Source organism: Cololabis saira, chromosome 19 (assembly GCF_033807715.1).
Source record: "Cololabis saira isolate AMF1-May2022 chromosome 19, fColSai1.1, whole genome shotgun sequence".
Lineage (NCBI taxonomy): Eukaryota > Metazoa > Chordata > Actinopteri > Beloniformes > Belonidae > Cololabis > Cololabis saira.
The window spans coordinates 4726599-4744608 of NC_084605.1; the positions used below are offsets into that span (position 1 = coordinate 4726599).

At 42.8% G+C, this 18010-nt stretch overlaps 1 protein-coding gene across 1 annotated transcript in view; it reads right to left on the reverse strand.

Annotated features, from left to right (window-relative positions):
* LOC133419731 (NLR family CARD domain-containing protein 3-like) overlaps window positions 1-18010 on the reverse strand; it is a gene marked incomplete at its 3' end in the record, with an annotated part of 116300 nt that overhangs the window by 36711 nt on the left and 61579 nt on the right. The window contains exons 2-3 of the mRNA XM_061709134.1: window positions 3804-3947; window positions 3556-3672 (exon numbers count right to left, since the gene is read on the reverse strand). Of these exons, the coding sequence (XP_061565118.1) occupies window positions 3556-3672; window positions 3804-3947 (261 nt within the window). The remainder of the gene's footprint in view (window positions 1-3555; window positions 3673-3803; window positions 3948-18010) is intronic.

Here is an 18010-nt window from a genome sequence, read left to right on the forward strand (position 1 = left end):
CGGCCCCTGGCTGCGCCTAGAAATCCTGTCCATAAAAATTATGAACAGGACCGGTGACAAAGGGCAGCCCTGCCGGAGTCCAACATGCACCGGGAACAAGTCTGACTTACTGCCGGCAATGCGAACCAGACTCCTGCTTCGATCATACAGAGACCGGACAGCCCTTAGTAGAGGGCCCCGGACTCCATACTCACTCAGCACCCCCCACAGAATGGCACGAGGGACACGGTCAAATGCCTTCTCCAGATCCACAAAACACATGTAGACTGGTTGGGCAAATTCCCATGAACCCTCGAGCACCCTGCGGAGGGTATAGAGCTGGTCCAGTGTTCCACGACCGGGACGAAAACCGCATTGTTCCTCCTGAATCCGAGGTTCGACTATCGGCCGTAATCTCCTCTCCAGTACCCTGGCGTAGACTTTCCCCGGGAGGCTGAGAAGTGTGATCCCCCTGTAGTTGGAACACACTCTCCGGTCCCCCTTTTTAAACAGAGGGACCACCACCCCGGTTTGCCACCCCAGCGGTACTGTCCCCTTCCTCCATGCAATGTCGCACAGGCGTGTCAGCCAAGACAGCCCTACGACATCCAGAGACTTGAGGTACTCAGGGCGAATCTCATCCACCCCCGGTGCCCGGCCACCGAGGAGCTTACGAACCACCTCGGTGACCTCGGCTTGGGTGATAGATGAGCACGCCTCCGAGCCCCAACCCTCTGCTTCCTCAGTGGAAGGCATGTCAGTCGGGTTAAGGAGATCCTCAAAGTATTCCTTCCACCGTCCGACAATGTCCCCAGTCGAGGTCAACAGCTCCCCACCAGCACCATAAATGGTGCCGGCAGAGTACTGCTTCCCCCTTCTGAGGCGCCGAACGGTCCTCCAGAATTTCCTCGAGGCCGACCGAAAGTCCTCCTCCATGGCCTCCCCGAACTCCTCCCAGACCCGAGTTTTTGCCTCCAAGACTGCCCGAGCCGCGGCCCGCTTGGCCTGCCGGTACCTATCTACTGCGTCAGGAGTCCCACCGGCCAACATAGCCCGGTAGGACTCCTTCTTCAGTCTGACGGCATCCTGTACTTCCGGTGTCCACCACCGGGTTCTAGGATTGCCGCCACGACAGGCACCGGAGACCTTGCGTCCGCAGCTTCGAGCCGCCGCGTTGACAATGGAGGCAGAGAACATGGTCCACTCGGACTCGATGTCCCCCGCCTCCCCCGGGATCCGAGAGAAGCTCTCCCGGAGGTGGGAGTTGAAGATGTCCCTGACAGAGGGCTCAGCCAGACGTTCCCAACAGACCCTCACAATCCGTTTGGGTCTGCCCGGTCTGTCCAACCTCCTCCTCCGCCAGCGCATCCAACTCACCACCAGGTGGTGATCAGTTGACAGCTCAGCCCCTCTCTTCACCCGAGTGTCCAAGACATGCGGCCGAAGGCCAGATGAAACGACAACAAAGTCGATCATTGACCTCCGGCCTAGGGTGTCCTGGTGCCACGTGCACTGATGGACACCCTTATGCCTGAACATGGTGTTCGTGATGGACAAACTGTGACTCGCACAGAAGTCCAACAACAAAACACCACTCGGGTTCAGATCGGGGAGGCCGTTCCTCCCAATCACGCCTCTCCAGGTATCACTGTCATTGCCCACGTGAGCGTTGAAGTCCCCCAGTAGAACAATGGAGTCCCCAGTTGGAGCACTATCAAGTACTCCTCCCAGGGACTCCAAGAAGGCCGGGTACTCCCCACTGCTGTTTGGCCCGTAGGCACAAACAACAGTGAGAGACCTATCCCCGACCCGAAGGCGCAGGGAAGCGACCCTCTCGTTCACCGGGGTGAACTCCAACACATGGCGGCTGAGCTGGGGGGCTATAACCAAGCCCACACCAGCCCGCCGCCTCTCACCCTGGGCAACTCCAGAGTAGTGGAGGGTCCAGCCCCCTTCAAGGAGCTGGGTTCCAGAGCCCAAGCTATGTGTGGAGGTGAGCCCGACTATCTCTAGCCGGTATCTCTCAACCTCACGCACAAGCTCCGGCTCCTTCCCCCCCAGCGAGGTGACATTCCATGTCCCCACTGTGAGGGTTGATGTCCAGGGATTGGGTCGTCGAGGCACCCCGCCACGACTGCTACCCAGCCCACAATGCACCGGCCTGCCATGGTCCTTCCTGCGGGTGGTGGGCCTACTGGAAGGCGGACCCGCGTCGCCGTTTCGGGCTGAGCCCGGCCGGGTCCCACGGGCAAAGACCCGGCCACCAGGCGCTCGCCTACGAGCCCCGACCCCAGGCCTGGCTCCAGGGCGGGGCCCCGGTGACGCCGATCCGGGCGACGTAACGGTCCTTGTTTTTCTTCTTCTCATGATAGGCTTGTGACTAGATTACTGTAATGTGTTATTAGCAGGATGTCCAAGTAATTTGCTGAATAGGCTCCAGCTGATCCAAAATGCAGCAGCACGAGTACTGACAGGAATCAGCAGGAGAGACCACGTCTCTCCAGTGTTAGCATCGCTTCATTGGTTACCTGTAAATTTCAGAATCCAAATAAAGCCCAAAACGGCTTAGCACCGCAATATTTGCACAGATGCCTTATGTTCCTGGCAGAGCTCTCCGTTCTCAAAGTGCAGGATTACTCGTAATTGTAGATTTGGAGGGCGGGCGTTCTGCTATCAGGCACCATTACTTTGGAACCAACATCCAATCTGGGTTAAGGAGGCTGACACCACCTCCACCTTTAAAACTTAACGTAAAACCTTTCTGTTTAGTAAAGCCTATAGTTAGTGTTTAGTAAACCTCTAGCTGGTGTTGGTAAATCTCTAGGTAGTGTAAACTCTAGTGTGTTAGAGTCGCTCCTGTAGTTTCTTGTGCTGGCCCCCCCTTTTCTTCTCTTTTTTCTCTTTTGTACATGGTGCAGCATCCTCTGCCGGTGGGGAAGAGCATCTCTGAATGCACAACACCGGAACCTGCAGTGTGGGAGTGCGAGGGGCAGGGTAACGGCCCGGGCAGGCGGGGGAGAGATTTGTCCGTCAAGACTCCTCTCCCTGGCCCTGCCCCTTCTCAACCTTTCCCTGACCCTGCACCCCAACCTGGGACTTGCTGATTGGGCCGGAGCTTCGGGAGCTGCGTGCTGGCCTGCTGTCCCCACCCCCAGTCATCCCGTTGCTGCTTCCACCTGCCTGCTGTGCTGTTGCCGTCCCTGACCCACCAGTCTGGCCTTTAGCAGGAGGGTCCCCCCTTATGATCCAGGTCCTGCTCAAGGTTTCTTCCCTCCTAAAGGGGAGTTTTTCTTGCCACTGTTTGGCTTAAGGTTTTTCTCCCACTATGGGAGTTTTTACCTGCCATTTTTTATGTAATAATTGCTCTGGGGTTTATGTTCTGGGTCTCTGGAAAGCATCTAGAGACAACTTTTGTTGTATTAGACGCTATATAAATAAAATTGAATTGAATTGAATCAGGTGATGGAGGACCAAAGGGGTCCAGGACTACATGGATCTACTCAGGAAGAAACATGTGGACATTTCCTAACATGAGGACTGATTTAAATACATTTAATTCGTTTAAATAAATCTCACCTCTCTGAAGAAGACTGTTGGTCTCCTTTAAAGTTAATAACATATTCCTTTGACTGGTCGCTCTTCAAGGAAAAACAGCTGGGTTCATGTTCAAGAGAGTCTATTTTCTGATAAACCCTGATAGAAGACAAAAGTTCAAAATGTAAATATTCTATTTATATGAAAAACAGGTTATACAGATAAAAATATTTACTCTATTTAAAAAGTACAAAAATACAAATCATTTGGCAGCGTTTGGATACACTCACCTCTTTACAGCAGAACGTTGCTCTCCTTTAAAGTTAATAACATATTCCTTTGACTGGTTGCTCTTCAAGGACACACAGCTGGGTCCAGGTCCAGGTCCAGGTCCAGGTCCAGGTCCAGGTCCAGGTCCAGGTCCAGGTTGACTCCTGTAATAATGAGGTTTGGTGATGTGAGTCTTGAGCTCTGACATGCAGCAGAGTCAGGGACAGTTAGAGATGCTCATCTCACCTCTGATCTTTGCTCCGACTCTCATGTTCCCCACACAGAGAGGTTTTAGAGGGAGGGACTCCCTCCTCTCCGTCCTCACACTGGTCCATTCTGCTGAATTCACGTCCACATCAGCTCACACACACACCTTCATCTGCAGAGGAAACACACATCAGCTCACACACACACCTTCATCTGCAGAGGAAACACACATCACTGGTGTTGTACAGAGACCAGCTGATCCTGCACTGGTTTGCTCCTCTCTTTAGTGTTTATGTCACTTGAATGCAGTCAGAAACCAGTGGGAGGTGGAGGAAGTCACTGATACAGCCGTATCTGCTGATCCGAGCTGCTCTGAAGCTTTCTCTCAGCACCTTTTCTCATTTTCTGTTTCTAAGATTAAAACATTAAATCCTTTGACGAACAGAGTTTTAATGCACAAACAGGAAGTTGAAAATCTTGAACAAGCAGAAAGAGACTCGGCCTCTACGTGAGTCTGGTTCCTGTAAATGTGCAGAAGCTCAGAGGTGAAACTGTCCTGCAGAGACACGTGTCCTCCTCCTTCACAGCCTCATCACACAACAGTTACACAAGCAGCAAACAATTTCCTCCTGGAACCACGCTTTATTTTGAAAGGCTCCAGAGGAAACAGCAGTCTGACTTTAATGCTGGAGAGGACAGCTTCATTCCAGGAAACAAAAACACCAAAGTTTGATCGATGAAGAAAACTAATCATCTGCTGATCATCACGATGTTTCTGATCGATAATAAAACCAATAAAAATGTTGTTATTAATAATCATGTAGATTTGTCTTCAAAACAAGAATGATCAAAGTTTGCAGGTAAATCAGAAGTGAGAACGAGTTCCTACCTTCACCTGTTTGAGAAAAGACAAAGTTCAGGAGTGAAATAAACTTTTAAGTATTGATCCGGTTATCAGCAGTTGTTCTCCGTCCTCGGATCACCTCACCTGGCGCTTTTAATGCCTGTTCTTCCACATGTGTTACGGCAGATGTAGTTTCACTCTGACCAAGAGTCCGGTCACGTCCACACCCAGCTGTTTTAGTGGAACATCCTGTTTCCCGGTACAAAAGGGAAGCCCCCCCCCCCCCCCCATCTCACAAGAATCCAAGGAATGCCCCCGACCTCTCACCACTATTTTCCGTGGCACCAGCACGGAAAGTGGTCAATTCCGTGTGAGCACCACGGATATTGTACTGTGCGAAGTCAATTGGGATCCGTTGTTGTGATATATACACGGATTATTACATTATTATTATGTATATATTAATCTTTATTATAGTGGCTAATTTATGAGTTTTTGACACGCATGTTACTGTTCGTTACTGTCAGTTTGTAAAAGCATGTTTTTAACACTGTTTTAACAGTGTTTTATTGATGTTTTAATGGTGTTTTGATGATGTTTAAGTGCTAAAATTCCGTGTGAGCACCACGGATATTGTACCTATGCGAAGTCATCTGGGATCCGTTGTCGTGATATATACACGGATTATTACATTATTATGGTAAATGGCTTACACTTATAATACGCTTTCCAGCTGTACTCCTACAGCCGCAAAGCGCTTTACACTGTAGACTGTAGCTGCCACACACCGGCGCTGGCCTGACAACCGGGAGCAGCTAGGATTATTACATTATTATTATTTATATGGGGGACGTTTGACACGGGGAATTCCGTCTGGGCGTCCCCTCTACGTCATAGTGACGAGCGGGCATCCTGAACACGTGACTAGTGCCCCGATCGCGTGGGAGGGGGAGTTGTTACCATGGTAACAACTCCTGTCACAGCAGAAGTAGCAGCACTGCTCCGCTCTTTCCCATTTATCCTGGCCCAAACAAGATGACATTATATAATATTATTATATTGAATTGAATTGAATTTTTTTTTTATTTCCGTGTCATGCACATGACGTGCCCAGCCCGAATGGGCTTACAAGACACCAAAAAAGAGAGAAAGGAACATAAAGCAAATGAAAGCCAGACAACAGACCATGTACCAATTAAACATATAAACAATCTTGACGCTTTCTCCAGGCTTCAGAAACAAAATGAGCCAACTTAAAAACATTGAAGCTAAACAACCCGTCCATTCTATCATCGTCAGAGCACCAGAACATTTCCGGTTTTTTAACAAACGTTTCAGTAAATAATAGAGTTCTCAGTTCATCATACAGAGGGCAATATAACAAAAAATGTGATTCACTTTCCACTTCGTTAAGTTCACATAATTCACACAACCTTTCATCTACGGGAATGTTTTTAAATCTACCGACTTCAAGATTCAAGGGAAGGATTCCTGTTCTCAGCTGAGCCATTAAAGACCTTTGATTTCTTGTTAGGTTTGCGTTAACATAAGGTTCGGGGCCATAATTCTGCTTGATTTGGATGTATGTTCGTAATTTGGGTTTAAACAAAATCTCATTTAACCATTTTGTCTTAAATAAAGCAAAAAACGTTTCACTAATTGAAGTTATTGAACAGGTTAAGTTATTTCTATACATATACTGTAATCCAACCTCTTCAAATAATGCTAATATTTCTTTAGCCCATGGTGAACCATTTAATTTACTCCAAATAAAAACTTTCTTATTGATCCTGTCTTCCGGCATATTAAGTAAACGATTCCACAATCTAATCATCTCACATTTACGTCTTATGGAACCAGGAAGCCAACCCATGTCACCTTGAACGGCCAAGATCGGAGCAAATTTATGAACCCCAAGAAACAGCGAGCAGCTCTGTTCTGTATAGAATCTGCAATCTTAGACTCCTTATATCCCCAGACCCCTGAAGCATAATTTAATATGGGGGAGACACAGGCATCATACAGTTGTGAGTAGGTAGAATATCCAAGAGTTTTACATATCTTGATCTTGCTGACCACAGACCCTAACGCCCTCCCAGCTGAATCAGCCAACAACTTAATTCCAGCTTCCATCGTCATAAATTCATCAAAAGTAAATCCTAAATATTTATATGTAGATGTGTATTCCAATCTTACCTCCCCAAAACTAATATTCGTATTACTTCTTGGAGTACGTTTTTTCCTGAAATGGATAATCTGTGTTTTACTTTGATTTATTAATAATCTCCATTTGTGACACCATATCATAAGTAAATTCAACATTTTCTGTAAATCATCCTCCGATTCAGCTAGGAGAGCAATATCATCCACGTACAACAGAATCCCGAGAGTAAAATCATCCATGTGTATACCCAGATTTGATTCTTTAATGGTAAGGGCCAAATCATTAACATAAATAGCAAACAGATTAGGGGAAAGAATATCACCTTGTTTAACCCCAAAGGGAGTACTAAACCAGTCTGTCTGCATATTATTTATCTCTATACAGGCAACAGGACAACTATACATTGATTTAAGTGTTTTATAGAATCTACCATTCACCCCTGCTTTTAAAAGTTTTAAAGCGAGCAGATCTCTGTGAATCCAGTCAAAAGCTTTTTGGAAGTCTACGAAGCATACAAATGTCGATTTACCAGCTACAAGTCTTGTTCTTACAATAGTTGAAACAGAATGAATATGGTCAATACAAGCTCGCTTTTTTCTAAAACCACCCTGCTCATCAACTAAATATTCTACAGCTTCTAAATACTGGGACAGCCGAGCATTCAATATACTAGAGTATAATTTATACACAGTACTAAGAAGGCTGATTCCCCTGTAATTTGAAGGTACCCTTGGATCATTTTTTAATGATTTGGGGATGGGTTTAATTATGGATTTATACCAAACTGAGGGAACAATACTGTAATTAAAACAAAATTGAAACAAACAGAAGAGGACATTTAAAAGTGACGGTGATTTTAGGACCTCATTAGGGATTTCCTCCACACCTACAGCTTTCTTCACCTTTGACTTATGTATAGCAGCTCTCACTTCCTCCAGAGTGATGTCAGAATTCAAAATTAAATTAGACAAATACTCATCTTGAACCATATTCCTCTCCAGTTCATCTTTTAAAGCACATGCATCTTTCAGGAAATTATCATCAAAATTTGATGGAATCTGATTTCCAGAAAGTAAATCAGCAAAATCTTGCTCCCATTTTTTAAGCACAAGTTCTTTCCTAGTTTCAACCAAATCATCACTTATTATTACCTCCATAGGTATTGTCTGTAATCTCTTGGGGCCTAATTTATTAATCTCTTTCCAAAACTGATGCGGATTATTGGTTTGTAAGTAGTCAAATCTTAGAGACTGTCCTTTCCAAAATTTCCTTTTATAAAATCGTAGATTTTTATCAAACAGAGATTGTGCTTGCCTATTTTCGTCTCTGGTTTTCTGTTTAACAAGGGGATCTTTACACTGTAAAAAATTATTTTCAGCTGTTTTCCTGTCGTTCCACAGTTTTTTAAGATGGACATTCCAGTAGGGTTTGTAACACCTTTTCTTGGGGACCTTATGAGAGTTTCTAGGTAGACATTTATCCATTTCTGAAGTTAACAAATTGCAGAGTGAATTATAGCATCTATCAACATTATTCTGTGTTCCTTGGCAAGTTTCAAGTTGTCTGGTAAGTTCCAACAGAGTAGAGCGACACATATTAGAAGTTAGAAAATGTTCAGGGAAAGTTCTACGTTGCCTTTTTGGATAAATAACAGGTGTATGATCTTCTCTCACTTGAATCTCCACCTTAAATTTTAACACTAATAACGATTGATCTGGTAAGTGACACCTTTCTCCAATAAGATCAACAGTGGCTGCGTCACAGCTATCCATAAGGTCCGTCGGAGTAATAACTTTAAACTCAAGACAGGACTCTAAACATTCATGAGGTGTCACTATATAATCAACCACAGCCTTCCCTCTCACTGATATTGATGTGAAATTATCATTTTCTTGATTAAGTCTCCCATTTAAAACACAGCATTTAGAATCTCTAAGAAAGTCTAGAAATGATTCACCATGACTGTTAGAAGACAGATCTATTGCAACCCTCTCTGGAATAGTATCTACATTCTCAATACAGTCTTCTTTATCAGCAATCCGACTGTTTAGGTCACCACATATATAAATTGCATCCACATCAAAGGAATACACTTGGGTAAGTAAATTACTGAAAAATGTATTACAGTCTCTTCCTCTTACAGATCCTTCTGGGGATAAATAACAGGAAAAAACCACAAAGCTGTACTGCAAATGTCGGTTTTCAAATAATACCCCAATAATACCATCCATAGATTTATCCACAATTTTAATCTTGAAATGGTCAAAAAGTTCATTTTTAACCAAAAGACCAACTCCTCCAGAGCCCTTTGGTGCTCTTATATGCCTGTTTCTATTATTTCCAAACCAAGAATAACCAAATAACTCAATTGCTTCATCACCGGATAGGTGCGTTTCATTTAATGAAATAATATCTGGATTAAGGGATTGTAGCAACAAAGTTCTTAACATAGAGTTCGAAGCAGTCCATCCGTTTAGATTCCAGTGAACCACGGATAAACAAGAAAACTCTCTTAAATCTTCAGATTCGGGTTGGGCTTCATCTCCTCAGCGTCTCCATGCAGCGGACCGCTGCTCACCTGGCGCACCAGCGGCTACCTCAGCTGATCCTCGCTTAATCATCCTCCCATTGCCCGCTATGTAGAAATCTTTTCCCAGCGGCAGATCCCGAAGGAGCGTTTTAAAGTTAATTGGGATGTACGTAAAGCAGAAATACGTCAAGCCTCCTCAAAACGATACCGCCAAAGTAGCCTGCGTTTGTCAAGACAGAGCCGCAACAAGTCAAGACAGAGCCGCAACAAGTCAAGACAGAGCCGCAACAATGGCTACGCCTGCGCCAGGAAAAGAAAGACAATTCGCTGTTTTGTGTGAGTTCGACCAAGTAAAAAACGAGGGCACAGACAAACCACAGACATTTATTTTCAAATTTTTATTGTGTCTGCCGAAGCAGAACTACCTCTCTGCTTTCAACAACTCAACATCGAATTCTCAGAAACAAGAGTTAAAAGATCCTTAAATTAATTTAGAAAAAATATAGTAATTTACTGATGTGGAAAATAAGAAATTTACTCTTACTCTTACTTTTACTTTTACTTAAAGTAAATTTAAAAGCATTTACTTTTGGATACTTAAGTACCTTTAAAAGCAAGTACTTTTCTACTCTTACTCGAGTAATATTTTGACTGAGCTACTTTGACTTGTAACGGAGTAAATTTTGACCAGTAGTATTTGTACTCTTACTCAAGTACTGGTGTTGAGTACTCTGTCCACCTCTGTCCGTCGGTCACATGACACTGACCGGCGTTGCTTCGGTCTCAGGCAGCCAAGGACGGCGCCACATCTGGAACATCCTCCTTCTGTGAGTATTTAACGTTTTATATCTCCCAATTATCTTCTTCATTGATGCCGTTTAATAGATCAAACCAACTTGGAACTTTTCTTATGACTTTTATTTTTTACTTTTCATGTGGTGTTCAGCCATTAAAACGTTGTTACTTAGTTTTACAAGCAAAACTCAGACTTATTTACTGTCATTCCACCCATTTACAGGATAAACGAAAAGCAGATTCAGGTCTTGGTGTAGCTTATAAGTGGAGTGAGTAATAATAACAACAGAAGTAAAATAACATAATAAAATAGTAAAGTAAAGTAACCATAATACACACTGCCCCTTACAGCAGACTGTTATCCAGTTATATATTCTTCAACCTTGTTCAAACTGAGGCAGCAGTAATAATAACATTGAAAATAAGATTAAAATAAAACAAAACAGAAACCATCTTCTAACTTTTGTTTATTTTTCTACAGACAGTTTGATGACTGGTGTGATGATGAGAACAGACTGCCCTCTTGTGGTGACACTAGAAACTACTCGTTTGTTCCATTTAACCACATTATCGTGTGTAATTCATCTTAATTACAGAAGTATTCATTGATTACAGACTACAATTACATTAATTAATGTCCGAGGAAAGATGAAGATTGTTTTTTGCACTAGTTCCTCTAGAAAGAGACTCGTTAACGTCGTGATCTTGTTTTTGGTTTTATTTTGAAAGAAATAACAGGAAGTAATTTTGTAATCTAATTCTTCTAACTTTACACTTTGTGCAGTTACTACTTATCACCACCAGATGGCAGAATTGACCCTCATCTCCATAGACAAACGCAGACGCCTCATTGAGCTGGAGGCCCCTTGCTGTGATAAATCAGCATGTAAATATATAATTATGTTTCTTAATTTTATACGAACAATATATATATATATATATATATATATATATATATATATATATATATATATATATATATATATATATATATATATATATATATACCGTATTGTCCCGAATATAAGACGGTGTTTTTTGCATTGAAATAAGACTGAAAAAGTGGGGGTCGGCTTACATTTGGGGTCTAGACGTTATACCCATTGACAACGCTAGATGGCGCCAGATATCTTTAAAGCGAATGCTGAAATTTACTCCCCAGGCCAAAGCGAACCCCTGTCACCAAGAAGAAAAATAAAAATAGCAGTAGCATGAATAAGAAAAATAAAAAATAGCGGTAAGAAAGAAAAGAGAAGAAAATAACAGAAGAGATAACAGAAAAGGAGAAACGTAGCGACAATCTGGAGAAAAGTGGGTGGAAGAAGTTATGATGCAAACTTCAAGATCATGATTTGAATGAGGCAAAATAACATGCTTTTTCTCTCGAATATATTGTTATAATCATTTGTTTAAGATGTACTGTAATTATTTTCTGTATAAAAATGTAATTTGGTGTTTAAAAAGTCTTTTTTCAAATTTGAGTCTTGAAAAAGGGGGTCGTTTTACAATCAGGGTCGTCTTATATTCGGGCCAATACGGTATATATATATATATATATATATATATTGTAAGAGACATACAGAGGATCACGGTGTTTATTTCTGTGTGTGTGTGTGTGGGGGCGTTTCCCACGGGAGTAGGCGTGTGTGCGTGCGTAAAGGTGCGCTCTCACCAGGTGGTCTAGATGAGATGAGAGAGAGTCAGGGTTGGCAGCCGTAATTTTTGTTGACCGCTTTTTGTCATTTTTATTCACTCATTCATCACCCTTTTTGTTATCAGTTAAATCCACTGGTTTCTATTCCTATCATATACCATTTTGTTGCGCTGTGATAGCCTGATGTTTTAAAACAATAAATGCACGCAAAAGGCATCCTGGATCTCAGCTCATGTGTCACCATAACTAGCGCGTCATACAAATATGAATAAGGATCCAACCTCACACTCTCCGGCGGCTAAAGAAAATGTTTGTAGCCGCAACATTTTGTCAACAAAAAAGGCGTTTAATGAAAATCATCAAGCCGCACTAGAAATAACTAAGTCACCACGCACCGACTGGCCCGAGAAAGGAGGAACCACAGCTAAGTGTCACACCACGCCATCCACTCACCTGGGAACAGGTAGGACTGAACCTGTAAATGTTTGTGGATTAAGGAATCCGCCTTGTTACAACCAAAAACGTAATAACGGCCAATAACGTAATAACTGCCAATAATGTAATAATTTTGGCCATTTCAAATGTAATAAAGCCAATAGTGTAATAATGTGCCAATAATGTAATAAAAAAAACGTTTTATTACATTATTGGCACATTATTACACTATTGGTTGTAACAATCCCGACCCCCCCTCTATATCGGATGAACCTGCTTGTATAGCTGATGAACCTGGCTTTCTGTTTCAAACTGAAGCTAATTCTGATAAACAGTCTATGGCTAACCCTTTGGTTGACAAATACATTGAGGATGCTGGAAATGAGCTGAGAGGCTGGAGGCAGGCCAATACCTGCCTCCAGAGATTTTATCAAGAATTATTGAATTTGCTTTAATTCAAGATATGTCCATGCTGGGGACATTTAATCGGGTTTCACACTTATTCCAGGCACTATCGGCACCATTTCATCCCAACCTCTATATCAGAGAAACACTTGAGGAGAGCCTAGAACTAGAGAAAGAAAATGACTGTTCTATTAGTGTTATGAAGCTGTACAAGGCTGCTGGACGCAACAGTGGTCTGAGCATAAGAATAAAGGAGTTGTTTAGCAAGGACAGCCCATGGATGAAAGCCTGGATAGTCCTTACTCATCTGACTTTCGGGCAGTACAAAATCAAAGACATATAATGGAAGAAATAATGCCAGTTGTCTGTTATGATTCCTCCTTTGTCAACTATTTTAAGTTTTTTTCACATTTGTAAATGAGCGAAAGCTACTTTTCACTTGAGGAGGAACAGTTTTTATTTTTTTTGTTCATGTTTTTGCTGTATGTATATTATATATTGCATTTCAGATTTTTTGATTGGAAATAAACAATAAAAACAAGAAGAAGAAGAGAGAGATGCCTCAGGACGCTTGTAACACACTTCTGTTAACCAGTCAACAAATAGATCACTACTGAAACCAGCTGTTGGAGATCTAAAATTAATGCTCTGCAGGGTTCATATGTCTAACTTTGTTTTACATGTTTGAAAATTAAAAAATACATCAACACATTGAGCTTACAGGCCCCATGTTGGCTAAAGTGACGTTTCAAAGTTGTTTTTTTTACAGTAATGATAAAGCAGCTGTGTAGATGTTTGTATTGCTCCATATTTTGTGAATATGAGTGAAAGCTACTTTTCATTTGAGAAGGAACAGTTTTAATTTAATTTTGATTGTTCATGTCCAGGAAAATATATGGTGAATTCATTTGACAGCTCAACGAGACACTGATTTTATGGTATATGCATGGTACACATGAAAAATTGCCTGTTTAGACAAGAACATCTATGAATATTTGGCTAAAGAGGGGAAAGACCACACAATTATGAGAGAGAGAGAGAGAGAGAGAGAGAGAGAGAGAGAGAGAGAGAGAGAGAGAGAGAGAGAGAGAGAGAGAGAGAGAGAGAGACATATCTTGGATGAATAAATATGACGACTATATGTCATACACTAACTGCCCAAAAACTGCAAAAAAAAAACTTTATTTCCAAGAGCTGCTGTCATATTTATGTGTTATTACATTATCGGCACCAGTTATTACATTTTGAAAGGTTTTTTTTAATACCAAGCCAATAACGTAATAACCAGCCAATAATGTAATGCCTTATTACATTATGGGCAAAAAGTTATTACGTTATTGGCTCAAAAGTTTTATTACATTATTGGCACATTATTACACTATTGGCTTTATTACATTTGAAATGGCCAAAATTATTACGTTATTGGCAGTTATTACGTTATTGGCCGTTATTACGTTTTTGGTTGTAACACGCCTCGATTGGAATGCATCATGAAGACGATGTATTAAACGGATGTTGCTGGCTGGATTGGCGCATTGAGGTGGCGCAGATTTCTCCGTGCTTTATTGGATTCTGATGTCGGGACTTTGTGGCATAAATAAGTGGCGGCTGATGCTGTCTGAAAGAAAGCCTAATGCTTGTTGAAATGTTTTGGATCAATTTGCTCTGTCAATGAGTCAAATGCAATGTCTATGGATGAACTTTGAATGCGTTGATCTTCAATGAAATGTGATTGTTTTGCTTCGTACAAAATACAATCTAAAGGAAATGAGTCAAATAAACGCTGTTGTTGAATGTTCAAACATGGAAAAGGAAAAAAGGCAAGTCAAAGTGACGGCCAAAGCTCTGGAAAATAAAATTGAACGGTTGCAACATGAGCGCAAAAGTGCCGTTAACAAAGTAAAGGCACTTATTCCGCAAATAAAAGCGCAAATGAAATCAAAGGGATACGCAAATGAAATTCCCTCACAACTGTACAACTTGAATGCACTGTGTAAAACGGCCACTGACTTACACAATGAATTAATGCCACTGCTTCCTGATGATGAAGAGAAAAACCAAAACGAGTGGTTTTCTAGCATTATGGATTACAGTGATGCGTTCAAGGAACAAGTGGAAAAATGGATAAATGAAAATTTGCATAAATCACCATTTCAGACAAATACTTCTGAGCAACCACCAAAGGAAATTAAACATGTGGAACAAGTAACTGTTGGAAAGGGAGAAGATGTGTCTGTTGCTCATCCTCCAGTACCTGTTCCCACTAAAGATCCTCAGGATGAACTACAGCCCTGTGACAGTGTCTCAAACGCAACCAAGAGATCATGCTCACATTATTCCTCATCCTTAGCCTCACGTTCTTCTGCTCGTTTAAAAACAGAAGCAAACCTTGCACTTTTGATAGCAAAACAAAAGACATTAAAGGAAAAGCATGCATTGGATGAAGAGGAGTTAAAATTACGTAAAAGAAGGGAACAGCTTTTACTGGAAAATACAATCGCTGAGGAAATGGCAAAACTAAGTGTTATGAAATCAAAAGGCAGCGTTGGCAGTAAATCAAGGTCAAAGGTTTCAGATGGGATGAACTCATATTGTGAAAAGACGTGTTCAAAACAACTTGATGTCAACGCCACAGAATTTGTTCCATCAATGCCAGTTAAACCAAAATCCAAAGCAATTGAATCCACATGGACAGATGTGAAGCCAAAGGTCACCCACTTACCTGATAAAGGACATCCCCCAGGTCCATCTTACATGCTCCAACGTTATTTAATGGCTCCTGGAGATCCAGTGGCCAATGTTACACAAACTGACTCATCACAAAATGACAGTGTGCTAGACATAATGCGAAAACAAAATGAAATTACAACACTCTTAATACAACAACAATGCCTCTCAGCACTCCCAAAAAGGGAAATTCCCATTTTCGATGGCAATCCACTAAAATATCATTCTTTTATTAAAGCTTTTGAAAATGGAGTTGAGCAAAACACCCACAACAACTGTGACAGACTTTACTTCCTCGAACAGTACACCAAAGGGCATGCAAAGGAGCTGGTGAGGAGCTGCCAGCACATTGAGTCGGACAGAGGATATCTGAGGGCCAAGGTTCTATTGAAAGAGCATTATGGTAATGAGCAGAAGGTGGCGGCAGCATACATGGAGAGAGCGTTGGTGTGGCCCACTATCAAAACGGAGGATGTGAAGGCCCTGCAGGAGTACAGCCTCTTTCTACGTGGATGTTGCAATGCCATGGAGGATGTGCAGTATTTAAATGATCTGGACACACCCACAAACATGGTGGAAATCATCAGAAAACTGCCTTACAAACTCCGTGACCGCTGGAGGTGTCACGCATGTGACCTACAGGAAAGGTACAATAGGAGAGCACGGTTTGTGGACATTGTCAACTTTGTCGAAAAACAAGTGAAAATCTTGATAGACCCTGTGTTTGGAAACATTCAGGACACTGTTGTATCAACCAAACAAATCAAACACAAACCTCATCCTCGCTCCAGCGTCAGGGGAACCAGCTTCGCTACCACAGTAAATCATGTGGAGAAAACAGCTCAATCTGTAAATAAAACCATGGACACAAAACCTTCAGCCAAAAAGATCTGTCCCTGCTGCACTGGAGGACACACATTGGATGTGTGTGCGCGGTTGGAAAAAATGGCACACAAAGACAAAATTGACTTCCTGAAGGAGAATGGTGCTTGTTTTCGCTGCCTGTGCATAGGGCACATCAGCAAGAATTGCCAAAGGAAGATTTCCTGCTCAAAGTGTGGCCAAAGACACCCGACTGTGCTCCATAAGGATAGTGTGGCAACTGCAGAACCGGCTGAGAGAAGCGTCCAGGTTACAGTGGATGGTACTTTGTTTTCCAGTGGGCTTACAGGGGCTGGTGAGATGGATTGCAAGCTTCCTATTGTGCCAATCCAAGTGAAAGCGAAGAAGGGGAATAAAATCATTTTCACGTATGCTTTTTTGGACCAGGGAAGCACTGCCGTTTTCTGCACTGAGAGTCTGAAGCAGAAGCTTAATTTGTCTGGAAAGAGAGCCAACATTCTTCTCAGGACCATGGGGCAGGAGAGGGTGGTCAGTAGTTACATCGTGCCAGAGTTGGAGGTAGCAGCACTTGAAGATGACCGTTTCATCGAGTTGCCAAAAGCGTACACTCAGTTATCAATGCCGGTACACAAAGCAAACATACCCACAAATAAGGATCTGACAAGGTGGCCATATTTAAAACACATCTCCTTACCACAGATTGAGGCTGGAATTGAGTTGCTGATAGGAACAAATGTCCCACGAGCCATGGAACCGCTGGAAGTCATCCGCAGTGAGCATAATGGACCTTACGCTATAAGGACGGCACTGGGCTGGACGATAAATGGACCGCTAACAGGAAATAGTGGAGAGGCCAATTATTGTGAGCAGACAGTGAATGTGAATCGTGTGTCCATTGTAAATTTGGATGAACTGTGGCAACAGCAATTTAAGATGGATTTTCCAGAATCTGCTGTGGAGGAACAAGTGGGTCCGTCCAGAGAAGACCTGAGGTTCATGGACATGGTCACAAAGTCAGCTAAGCACATCAATGGTCATTACCAAGTCGCCCTGCCTTTGAAAAGGTCAACTGTCAGCATGCCAAATAACAGGAAAGTAGTGGAGCAGCGTCAAAGCCATCTGAAGAGGAGGCTCCATGTGGATGATTGTTTGGTGGCTGTGGCAACAGAAGAGGAAGCACTGACCCTCTGTCATGAGCTCATGCCTCTGTGCGCTAAAGGGGGATTCTGTTTGACTAAATGGTACAGTAACAGAACTGAAGTGCTCAATGCCATTCCAGAGTCCTGCAGAGCTAAAGGTGTGAAGCAGTTGGACCTGGACCAGGAGCTTGTGCCCATGGAAAGAGTGCTGGGTGTAGAGTGGTGTATCAAGTCGGACACCTTCAAGTTCAAAATTCTATGGCAGGATAGACCACTCAACCGCAGGGGCATCCTCTCTACTGTGAGTTCTATTGACCCTCTTGGCATGTTAAGTCCCCTTGTTTCGACTGCAAAAAGGATCTTGAGGGATTTGTGCAGAAGAGGAATCGGCTGAGATGCTGCCCACCGCCTCATCACGGCTGCGGCTGCTCCAGCTGTTGTCGTCCATCACTTTAATTCTACTTTTTCCAGCCAACAACGCCAA